This window comes from Punica granatum, chromosome 8 (assembly GCF_007655135.1).
Source record: "Punica granatum isolate Tunisia-2019 chromosome 8, ASM765513v2, whole genome shotgun sequence".
In the NCBI taxonomy this organism is placed as follows: domain Eukaryota; kingdom Viridiplantae; phylum Streptophyta; class Magnoliopsida; order Myrtales; family Lythraceae; genus Punica; species Punica granatum.
In genome coordinates, this window is record NC_045134.1 from 15,947,332 (window position 1) to 15,960,178 (window position 12,847).

General features: G+C 52.9%; 1 protein-coding gene across 1 annotated transcript; it reads right to left on the reverse strand.

The window, feature by feature from the left end:
- Positions 1–1,160: 1,160 nt before the first annotated feature.
- LOC116188775 lies at positions 1,161–1,655 on the reverse strand. Its single transcript, XM_031518248.1, has one exon. The coding sequence runs from the start codon at positions 1,653–1,655 to the stop codon at positions 1,161–1,163; it is 495 nt and encodes a 164-aa protein (XP_031374108.1).
- Positions 1,656–12,847: the final 11,192 nt, after the last annotated feature.

The window sequence follows — 12,847 nt, forward strand, 5'->3', positions numbered from 1 at the left end:
CATCACATCCTTTTTCCTACATCGCGGACGAGCGTTCGTTGATCGAGCGCCTGATACCAATCGTCCCACCTCTCGAGCGCAGCTTCTCGGAATGGAGACACTTTTGGCGCGAGTTGACGCCCGCACGGTTCCTATGGGTCGCTCGATGGAATCCCGGCGGCCCCATGATAACAGGATGTCCCGGAATCGTGGGAGTCCCCCTTTTCAGCCACTTGGGGAGCACGCTCATATTCCCTGGCCGGGTAATCAGACAACTCGGCGGCTTACAGGACATTCCCGCCGAGGCGGACCGCCTACCCTACCGCATCCAGTGGGCCGACTCCACATCCACGGCCCCCGCAAGATTCCTGCAAATCCGGGAGATCCATCGTCAACGGGACGCTAGCACCATACAGCTCCTTTACTTCCCCGAGCATCCCACTGACGAAGAGCGAGCACTTTCCGCCACATCAGCATACGTGGCTCAGTTCTATTCACAGGGATCGACATCGTCGCAACAGTCCCAGACCACCCCGACTCCCCGAGCTGCACCTGCCCCCGCTCCCGAAGCCGAAAGCTCCACCCAAGCGGCCATGCGCGCAGAGCTACGGGCCATCAGGGAGGAACGAGATAGGCTCCGTTGCGAGCTTGTTGACTCACGCGCGGAGGTCGCGGACTACAGGGAGCTTCAGACGGAGTTTGCTCGAGCACGCGCTCGAGTCGCACATTTAGACAGGGAGATGGCCCGTTTGAGCGCGAAGTTGGACCGAGTGCGTGCAAGGGCGCGCGAGATCTCCCACCCCTAGGATTAGCGGACGCGCTCGTTTTTCCCTCGCTCGGACCTACGCCGCTCTCAACCGACCGCCGAGCGCAAAGGGATGTCGGCTTTACGTTTATGTTCCTTTTCTTTCGTGCGTTGTATTTTGTAAAACTATGGAACTCGAATCAAATCAATGTAATGACATTAGCGTTTTGAAAACCCTTGCGTCTCATGACATCTTGTTCTTTTATTTGTTCCGTACTTGTCGTTCAAAATGTCGACATTGTCCTTACACACTCTTGGAATTTAGGTAATCGCAACTGGCGTTGCATCGTTACCCGACTCGTCAGCATCTCAGGATGGCGGAAGAGGACCGAGTCGATATCTCCGAGGAAGTCAATCCGCCGATCCCGGTTCATTCTCAACCGCCCCCGACACACGCTCCGCCGCCTTCGACTCCCGCAGGCATACTCCCGGCGTATTCGGGCACCCCTCCGACACATCTCCCGCCCCCAACGTCTTCAGGGGTGCCCCTCCCACGAGTCTCACAGACGTCGTCCGCCTCCGACGACCAAGCCCGCTTCACGGCACTCGAGGGCACGGTTAATCTATTGGCCGCGAGCATGACCGCCAACATGGCGGAACTGTTCGCCCTACTCAGAGGATCGAACCGCGCATCCTCAAGCTCCACACCTCCACTAGGACAATGGCCAACAGTCGATCTGACCCCTTGGATTCCGCCAACCCAAGTTCCGAAGAGCACTGATGCTCCCGCACCACCAACACTGCACACGTCCACGGTACACCCTTTCACCAGTCCATTTCCGCCGCCACCGGCCCCCACAGCCGTCCCTCTTCCACCGGCGACATTCCTATCCTCGGAGCAGGCCCTGTCCGCACCTCCACCTATCTCCATACCGGCCCCGGCCGCAGTCTATACCATACCTCCGCCGATGGTTTTCCCGGCGCCAAGTGCACCTGCTCTGACTCATTTCCAAGCCGCGGAGCTTCCTCCATACCCATCTCTACAACCCCATGTCGGTCTCTCCTACCAAGCACCGCCCCCTATAAACACCACCTTCCTCGAACCAGGCACGCCAAACCATGCGGCCCAGTTCGCTTCACCGACGCACTTTCTCGCCGAGGCTGACACCGAGCAAGAGCGAAGACTCAAGAGGATGGAAGAAACGATACGGGCCCTACAGGCAAGTGAGACTCGATCTGATGCTCGCTACGGTGACTGTAGTCTATTCCCGGGCATGCAATTACCATCGAAGGTCAAGATCTCGGAGTTCAGGATTTACGAAGGCACAACGGACCCGCGGCACCATCTCCGCCATTACTAGGGGAAGATGCTACAGTATTGGGACCATGAGGAATTCGTTATCCATTCATTTCAAGACAACCTGTCGGGATCCGCTCTCGATTGGTTCATGTCGCTGAAGGCCGAAGACATCCCGACTTGGGCGGACCTTTCTCGGAAATTCATCGACCAGTACCAATACTGCGCGGAGACTCCTCCGACCCTCTTGGAATTGAGCATGAAGGAGATGGCACAGGGCCAAAGATTCAAGGAATACGCCACCAAATGGCGTGCTCAAGCGGTGAAACACATCCCCCCGATCAGCGAAGTGCAGCAAATCCAGTTGTTCCATTCTACCCTAAGGGGAGTGTACTATTCACACCTGTTGGCGCACACTTCATCATTCTCCGACCTCATCGAGGCCGGGAAAAAGCTCGATTTGGGAATCAAGCTTGGTAGAATGGAGGGCCCCACCAGCAAAGGAGAAGAATCCCCGAAGAAGGCCTCTACAACGACAACGTCGTCTACCGGAAGAAGAGGGAGAGAGGTAACAGTCAACGCCGTCAACCCGACACATCCGGCGCCCCAGCAGTATTCGATAAACTACACGCCCCTACCGCCTACCGTCCCCGCCTACGCCCCGCCAGCGCCACAGTACCGACCACAACACCCATCGCCCGTCGTCCACCATTACGCGTCCACCCCACCTCAAACCTCCCAGTACCGGCCCGCATCTTCGGGACCTTCTCAGTCGACTTTGCAGGTCCCACCTCCGCAGGGTCAACCAGGTAGCGCAGTACAATCGCATACTCGCAAACAGTACCCGCCCTTGTCGGTTCCGCTTGCTCACATTTACCAACAGCTCCGTGCGAGTAACAAAATAGGCACGATAGCACCCGGCCCCAACTTCGACCCAACCATCCAGGATCGGAGCAAGCAGTGTGAATATCACCGAGGCGCGCTGGGGCACACCTTGAATAACTGTTGGAAACTACGGGAGAGGATCCAGGAGATGATCGACGCAAAAGAGCTTACGTTGAACGCCGTAAGGTCCCCGAATGTGCAGGCTAACCCCCTCCCCGATCACGGACCAACCCAAGGGCCTTCCATCAATATGATCGGCATATGCGTGTTAGAGGAGGACGGAAGCGAACAAGGTGGTCCCTCCCCTTTCGTGATTGAATACGTTCCCACAGAAGCTACGGTTGGGTTCGTAGGGATTGGCGCATCCCCTACCCCGTTCGTCATAGATATCCCCGTCCAGGAACCATACTCCGACGACAAGGTCCCCTGGACCTATGAAGAAGGTGTCGGGAATCTCGAACAACAATTCAATGTCATGGGCGTGACGCGTTCGGGACGGCTATATGAGAACCCGGCAACCGCGGACAAAGGGAAGGCACCCGCAGCAGCAGTAGAGACAATACCCAGAGTCCCGCCTACTCCGCCCAAGAAAGTGACCGAGGAAGAGGCTGAAGCCTTCATGAAGGTCATCAAGGCGAGTGAGTACAAGGTAGTCGAGCAGATGGCCAAATCCTCGGCCCATGTCTCGTTGCTCGCCCTCCTCCTCAGCTTGGAACCGCATAGGGAAGCCCTCCTACGGGTCCTAACGGCTGCACAAGTTCCCAAGGGGATGTCTCCAGACCGGATGGAGGAAACCATCAATTCCATTTTTTCCAATACCATCTCGTTTCCAGACGACGAGCTCCCCTCTGAAGGATGCGCGCATTCTCTGGCATTGCATATTGTCTACAAGTGCAACAACCACATCGTCGGTCGAGTCATGATTGACAACGGCTCTGCATTCAACGTATGCCCGGTGACTACGTTGAAGCAGATGAACATAGATCTCAACCGCGTCCGCCAAAGTAAGACAGCGGTCCGAGCCTTCGATGGCTCGCGGAGGGAGGTGAACGGGGAAATCGACCTCCTCATAGATGTCGGCCTGTGCTCTTTTAGCGTCACATTCCAAGTGTTGGACATCCCGAATGCCTTCAGCCTACTACTCGGGAGACCTTGGATCCACTCGGCCGGCACCATTCCCTCCTCTCTGCATCAGAAGCTAAAATTCATCGTTGAGGAGAGGATTATCACGGTCAATGGAGAAGAAGATTACGCCATCTATAAAGAGACGGCGGTCCCTTACATTAGCGTCGGAAACGACGAAAACCTGCCCTTCCACTCCTTCGAGACCATCTCCGTCATTCGGGATTACAGAGAGGTCAGACCGTCCCTCGCCGACCGCATGATAGGGAAAGTCCTCTTGAGCCACAATTACATCCCTGGCACCGGCCTTGGGGCGCATGGGCAAGGGATCAGCCGCCCCATCGAAGTTGAAGAGTACAAACATAGGAGGGGACTCGGCTTTCGCCCCTCTTGCCATGAAATCGTTGAAGCCCGCAGGGGCAATCATCTCCGCTGCCTCGTCGTACACTATGGGAGGCTCAGCAGGGGCATGCAGGTTCCCCCACTGTCTCACTTCTTCCCCGGACCTCCATTCATCATCGGGAGCACCCTTGACGGCCCTTCCTCGGACTTCGATGACACGCTTGACGCTTTGCCAACTATGTATATCGTCACCGAGGAGATTCCTTCAGGGGTTCACATCCGCCCAGCGCAGGAAAACGAGGAGCTTAACAACTGGACCTCAGTCATGCGCTATTCAGCTGTGATCGCAGATGTGTAAGATTTATCTATGTACAAGATGTTTCCCGCGTGTCGGCGTAGCTATAGGCCGCACGACGGAAGAGGGAACTCTGTTATGGTTTCACGATCCACACTATCAATGAATTCCCTATATGCATTTTTTTTTGAATTCCTGTCTGTTCTATCTTCTTTCCCTGCTCTCTTGTTCACATCGTTCTAAATTTTCTAAGATGATCCTCTCAATTCTCCAGGCTCCACTCGAATCCAAATCTTCGACACATTGATTCGAACCCATCCGAAGAATGTCTCGGAGAGCCCGGACCCATATACTTCGAGGAAGGGCTCGACGAAGACAGTCTAGTGCCCGAGATAGAAGAGAGTTTGCGCCGCCTCGAGGATCGCCAGCTCACCTCGCTCGAGCCAATGGAAGAGATTAACGTGGGCACCGAAGAGGAGCCCCGCACCCTAAAGATTGGCACGGGCCTCGACCCAACGCAACGGGCCCGAATGATCGATTTCCTGACCAAGTACCAAGAAGTTTTCGCCTGGTCCTACGCCGACATGCCGGGCCTAGACCCATCGATAGTCAAGCACTTCCTCCCGCTAGACACTGAGAGGTTCCCGCCCAAACGGCAGCAGTTACGACGGCAACGGGCAAGCCTCTTCCTCCGCATCAAAGAGGAGGTTGTCAAGCAGATCAACTCGGGCTTTCTCAAAGTTTGTAATTATTCCGAATGGGTGGCAAATATTGTGCCAGTAGAGAAGAATGACGGAAGGGCTCGAGTTTGCGTCGACTACCGAGACCTCAACAAAGCCAGTCCCAAAGACAACTTTCCATTACCTCACATTGACGTCTTGGTCGACAACACCGCGGGCCATACTCAATTCTCCTTTATGGACAGCTTCTCCAGATATAACCAAATCCGGATGGCCGAGGAGGACAAGATCAAGACGACATTCACGACAGTGTGGGGAACCTTCTGTTATCGGGTCATGCCTTTCGGCCTCAAGAACGCCGGAGCAACCTACCAGAGGGCTATGGTCACGTTGTTCCACGACATGATGCACAAAGAAATAGAGGTCTACATCGATGACATGATCGCCAAGTCCAAGGAAGGAGAAGATCACCTCGTCAACCTGAAGCGTCTTTTCGATCGCTTAAAAGAGTACAAACTCCGGCTTAATCCGGCAAAATGCACGTTCGGCGCCCGATCGGGAAAGTTGCTAGGATTCGTGGTCAGTGAGCGCGGCATCGAAGTTGATCCAAACAAAGTCAAAGCCATCAGAGAGCTCCCTCCATCGTCATCGGTCCGTGAAGTACGGGGTTTCTAGGGGCGATTGAACTACATCGCACGGTTCATTGCAAACCTAACAGACAAATGCCAACCACTCTTTCGCTTGCTCCGCAAGAACGCAGCAATAAAGTGGAACGAAGAATGTCAGAAAGCCTTCGACACCATCAAGGCATATCTAGTTCAACCGCCTGTATTGGTTCCGCCTACACCAGGCCTCCCCCTCGTACTTTACCTGACGGTGCTTCGACAATCTTTGGGATGCATGTTAGGGCAGGAGGAGGAGTCCACACACACGGAGCACGCAATATACTATCTGAGCAAAAAGTTCACCAACGGAGAATCCAATTATCCGGAAATCGAGAAGATGTGTTGTGCACTGGTGTGGGTCTTGCAGAGACTCCGACTGTCATCACCCCATTTTGGCCCACCGGCTTCCCACACGAGAATCCCCGATCAAAGCCCGGGTTACTGTTCATGACCCGGCAATCAGAGGTAAATAGGCGGGCACGGAGTCATGAACAATGAGAGAAGAGCTGGGTTACTGAGAAAAGCAAAGGAAAGCCATCGGAAGAACAAACGAACAAAGAACCCCGAAAACGGCAGAGCTGGCACTGTGGCACTATTCATCACTGAGTCACTGAAGCACCGAAAGGTGCCCAATATGGGGCTCCAAAAATCCCTCTCAGTGCCAAAATGACCAATGACACGTTCGGGCGCACTTCCGGGACATCCTGCTTAAGCCGGGACACCCCAATCCCCCCACGGACGCCTTTTCTGACAAAGCTCCCGGGGTTCGCTCCACTGACAAGCAAACGGCCCCTCAAAACGGGCCTACAGGCACCCAAGGACCACCAGGGCCGGGGAACAAGCTTCGGACAATCTTCCGGAACTCGGCTCGGTCTCCCGAAGTACGTTTCAGTGGTCACGAACGCCTCCCGGCGAGCCTTCGGGCATTTCCACGGAAAGCAGAGACCACAGCGATCTCTGAGCACCTCACAATAATCCCCAAGCACCTCAAGGCATTCAGGGCACACTGAGAAAATCCCGGTCAGAGTCCCTAGGTCTTCCCGGGCCAACGGTCCCCGACCGAGGACGACGAGCCAACGATCACCCACGGGGCGAAAGGATCGCAAAACGAATGCAAGAATGCACAAAGATCAATCGGGGGTCAAGGGGCGCTAAACTCCACTCCGAACGTCCAAACAGGGCAAAACCGACTCTCGAGGCGCCGAGTCGCCCGAACGTTCGTCCACACGACGCATGGCGATATTAGGCTCATTCAAATCCTCGTCATTCAAGCATTACAAATCCATAAATTAATTGGACATCGGAGATCGGACGCGCGCTCAATCAAGTCTCAAGCATTTTTCGGCTTTTCTCTCAACCGAACGGGACCCACAGCTCAGCCAAGCCAAGCCATCAAGCCGCGGCTCAACCCCAAGCCACGGCTCAACCCTCGGCTCTGATTGGACGGCCCAAGCCGCGGCTCCCCCTCCCATGGCCGGCGGCTCAAGCTTCCCCCCACCACAAAATTCAAATCTTCTTACACCTCTTACACACCTATCACCTCCTATCACCTCTCCATCACCTCCCATCACTCTTACCCTTGCTTCCCCCACACTCTAAGTGACATCTCCCCCTCCCTAATCCCATTAGAAATTTCGGCAGCCACCCTAAGCCATTTCGGCAGCCCCATTAAGCCCAAAATCGCAATTAACTTCCCCTTAATCAAGCCATTAGCACATTCTATAAGTTCCCATTCATCATTAGACTTAATCACTTCTCCATTCTCCTTCTCTCTCAAGCCAATCTCTCTCCAAAAACCTCTCAAGCTCCAGCCCTCTCCCTCACTTTCGTTCAGCCCGTGCCAAGGCCGAAACCGGCTAAAATCGCCGGAAAACCACTCGGTATTCCGGTAACCACCCGACCCGACTTAAGCCAAAAATCATCAAACTTCCTAGCCTACATATTTCCCACCCCCTAAGTCCATTTCCAGGCTTAGATTTTCGATTTGAGGTCTCCAACACCCCGTTCCAGCCGTGAGAACTTTCGGGTCCCGAGACTTCCCTAGCCGCGCACACCGAGCAAGCCACGTGCCATTTCTTCCCACGACTTCGGCGAGTCGTGCCATCATGTTCAAAGGGTTCCTCACAACCCTCACTCTCCCCCGTGAAGAGGTGGTCACGGTCCGAGGGCCGATCAACCGTGCACAACCGCCATTCACCCGTTTCTCTCTAACCGGGTTTTCCTCATTTTTACCGAGTTTTCTCTCACATTTTCGGGTTTGTTCAGGCCTTGGCACGCTCGGGTCTGCCCATGGTCGTGTAGATCCACCTCTTAGGAGGCCAACGAACCCGACCTCGCACCGTGCAGTGGTCGGAGCGAGCGTGCCGAGCCATTTTCCCGAGACTGCCGCGGCTGCGCCTCACCCGAGTCGCTCACTGTCCGTAGCTTCCAGCCGAGTCTAGCGACTCCCACGGTCGCTTCCCCGACTCTTCTCCTCGTGCAACGAGGCTAGGTAACATCCCCTACAACTTAGATAAACTAGGATCCTCGAATTCTTGCTTGTATGAGTGTTCACACGTTCTAAAGGTGCCGAATGCTTGAAAGTTCACGTTTTTTTCTTCGGATCCATGCTTTCCATGCATTTCCATGCACGCACGTCCATTATGTCCCACTCATATATCCGTATAATGTCTATGCCATGAGGGGAAAGGACTAGGATCGCGGTAGGGGAGACGTTCAAGCCATGGTTAGACCATGGGACCCCACGGCCTACGTCCCAAAGGGGGACCCGTGGGCTCTCTTGGTCTTTCCGAGGCTTGATCGGCCTCCCTTCCTCCGAAACTTGTTGGCCCCCGTAGTATTACCATTGAATGTTGCATGAGATGTATTGGCATGGAGGGAAAGGACTAGGATCGAGGTAGGGGAGACGTTCAAGCCATGGTTAGACCATGGGACCCCACGGCTTACGTCCCAAGGGGGGACCCGTGGGCTCTCTTGGTCTTTCCGAGGCTTGATCGGCCTCCCTCCCCCCGAAACTAGTCGGCTCCCGTGTTATTACCATTGAATGTTGTATGAGATGTATTGGCATGGCGAGAAAGGACTTGGATCGGAGTCGAAGAGCCCACCTTGACCCATGTGAGCCACGGGAATTCGCGGCTGCCCTTGAAGGGTGCGGCCGAGAGCTCCCTTGGACCACACGGGTCCGAGGTGGCCTCTTTGGCCCCGAAGTGGGTCGGTTCCCGCATTTTACGTTATTTATTTATTTTTTTATCGTATGAATCGACGCCGTTTTTATTGATTTCTTTATATTACATGTTATATGTGTTTGTTCGTGTGTTTGATTGCGCCTAGAGATCTTGACGGCGTCGGTTTCCTTCGTTTTATTGAAATAGATGTTGTCCTTGTGTTTAAATGTATTATGCATGCAAGACATGATCGGAATCGTCCCTCGGAATTGATGGTATCCATGTTTTTTTTTGCATTGTTGCCGATGGCCACGTGATGATTAAATGATAAGTATGTCGGTCTTGGATAATTTCCTATCAAAACCATAATAATTATATGAAATCTCTACCACTGAATAATTTTACAAACAGGAAAACGGGGCGCGTTATTCGGTTAATCAAATCATTCGGACTAAAAAATTGGGTAAATTGGTTATTAATTTGTAAACGCATCGATGATTCACGGAACGGCGAGAATGCCCTTCTTCATTAAAAAATTCACAATTTCAAAATACCGAGTTGTGTAACACGAATCGAAGTGATGTCTAGGGAGTACTCGCGGGTCACGACTCGGGTCCGGGCCCAATTTGAGGCGGCCCAAGTCGGGACACGGGAGTCCTTCTTAGACTCCTTCGTGTGACGCAAATCTCCAATTTATACACGAATATCACAATTTTATCATCCAAGGGCATAACCGTCATTCCTTGATTCACCGATACCCTAGGCGCTAGGGAGCCGGAAATGCCTCGATCTATGGATGGAAAAGGGCTACCCGTTCGGGCACGAGTCTCATTCGCACGGCCCATTCCGTCCATTTTCGGTGTTTTTATCTTCCTATCGTAGTTTCGGTGGGGAGCATTCTATTTCAGTTACAAAATACAAAGATCCGGATTAATCATACATTCGGCCTAATCAAACACTAGATAATGGATAGGTGGGACGATAGATTCCAATCTAGAGTCAAAACACGAGTTCGGCTAATTCGGTGAAACCGCAGTGACACTTAATTGAATAAGAACCATAAAACAAATACACACATGTAATTGGCTTAGAACCGTATCCTAGCCCACCCTCTATGTCTGCCTAGGTTAGATGCATTGTTTGCCAACCAACCCCGGTTAATAACTGATTAAATCACGTACATTCGACTTAATACACCACTTGTCTGTATTCACCGACAATTGTCAGTTGCTTTCTGTATTGTGTCAGTTATATCAGTTTTCTTCTGTTTTATTCTTGCATATGATGATTTATTGCGGTTCGGGCCCGAACCCATAGGTTACGTGTTGCACGGGGTCCAATGCCCCAAATCACCGAACACGAGGTCCAACGCCTCTTAATTCACCGAGCGCGTGCAACCCGAGTGCGGAATGGGATCTAGCCTCGAGTCACCATCACACTCCAAATATGGCCTATGTGGAAGGCAATTTGGATTGGATGTGTGAAACGTGTTTAGATATCACCCGGGAGCTCGATCGGTCCAACGGTTACAGTGGAAACTAATCAGTTCCCCTGCAAATTGTCGGTTCGATTGGACCTGACCCCCGGCTCTTTGAGCCCGCGTTGCCTTAATTTATTTATCGGTCATTCAAATCACACGGTGAGCCGGAGCAGAATATTGGCCCAACGCAAACCGATCGGGATCCATTTACTTATTCAGTTGCACTTTGTAATTATTCGAGAGAACATTGCGAGGATTCTATTTGTATGTTCATTCATCTCCTTGTAAGGATCCCCGATCGGTGAGCGAGAGGTCCGAGTGCTGGATCGGTTAAGTTGGTCTATCGCCACCAAAGGGTGAGTAAGCTCGGATACTCGTGGTTTCGGTTCACGCAGGGAATCGACCGTTACTGTTCGATGAACGGTAACGCTAAGATAGTGAACCGACTCCTCGGTGCACAAGCCTACTCATCTTTCGGACTCTTGGCCCAACTTGATCAATTCATCGAATTTACGGTGTCAAAACGGGCGAGTCGAGCGCAACTCTAAATCACGCGGTAAATAAACAAAATGGGAAGCCTAGCAAGCTAGAGTACCGAAAAGGCGTGCAGGATATAGGCCCGCATGTAATAGAACCCCCGAATTCGGAATTTCCGGTTCCGTACGACCATTGCCTTAGCATTTAGGTGTACCCCGTACTCCTAGACCCGGGTAACTTGCTAGCCCTCGACCTTCGGGTCGTAAAATGGCAAGTGGCGACTCCTTCTCACGTGCGTCCGTCGCGCGTTCCCGGGAAGGTGGACACTCCCAAGCCGCGTTTGCTTAGGCGCGCGCATGCGTGCCCCTACGAGATGAAATTCGGGTGCCCACAGCTTGGCGACTCCACTGGGGACACTTAGAGGGTTCGGGCTCGTTCTCGCTTGATTTGTTTGTGTGCGCACCCGAATTTAATCTCGTCGGGGCACGCATGCGCGCGCCTAAGCAAACGCGGCTTGGGAGTGTCCACCTTCCCGGGGACGCGCGACGGACGCACGTGAGAAGGAGTCGCCACTTGCCATTTTACGACCCGAAGGTCGAGGGCCGGCAAGTTACCCGGGTCTAGGGGCACGGGGTACACCTAAATGCTAAGGCAATGGTCGTACGGAACCGGAATTCCGGATTCGGGGGTTCTGTTACGTGCGGGCCTATATCCCGCACGCCCTTTCGGTACTCTAGCTTGCTAGGCTTGCCGTTTTGTTTATTTACCGCGTGATTTAAGGTCGCACTTGGCTCGCTCGTTTTGACACCGTAAAATCGATGAATCGATTAAGTTGGGCCAAGAATCCGAAGGATAAGTAGGCTTGTGAGTCAAGGGATCGGTTCGCTATTTTAGCGTTACAGTTCTTCGGACCGTGATGGTCGATTCCCTGCGCGAACCGAGACCATGATTGTTCAAACTTGCTCATCCCTTGGCGACGATAGACCAACTTAATCGACTCGACACTCGGACCTCCTGCCCACCAATCGGAATCCTTACAAGTACACGAATGAATATACAAATAAAATCCTCACAATGTACGCTCGAATAAATACAAAATACAACTGAATGAAATAAATGGATTCCGATCGGCTTGCATTGGGTCAATATTCCGCTCCGGCTCACCGTGTAGTTTGAATAACCGATAAACAAATTAAGGCAACGCGGGCTCAAGGAGCCGGGGGTCGGGTCCGATTGAACCGGTGGTTTGCAGGAGAACCGATTAGTTCCCACTGTAACCGTCAGACCAATCGAGCTCCCGGGTGATATCTAAACACGTTTCACGCGCTCAATCCGAATCCGCCTTCCACATAGGCCGTATTCGGAGTGTGACGGTGAATCGAGGCTAGATCCCATTCCGCACTCGGATTGCACGCGCTCGGTGAATTAGGAGGCGTTGGACCTCGTGTTCGGTAGTTTGGGGCATCGGACCCCGTGTATCACGTAACCTATGGGCTCGGGCCCGAATCGCGATAAATCATCATATGCGAAGACAAAACAGAAGAAAACTGATAAAACTGACACAATACAGACAACAACCGACAATCGTCGGTGAATACAGACAAGTGGTGTATTAAGTCGAATGTACGTGACTTAATCAGTTATTACCCGTGGTTGATTGGCAAACAATGCATCTAACCTAGGAAAACATAGAGGGCGGGCTAGGATAAGGTTCTA

Bases quoted from the DNA above. Each gene is read 5' to 3' on its own strand.
- LOC116188775 (XM_031518248.1), bottom strand. From the start codon at position 1,655: ATGGAGATAGGTGGAGGTGCGGACAGGGCCTGCTCCGAGGATAGGAAT.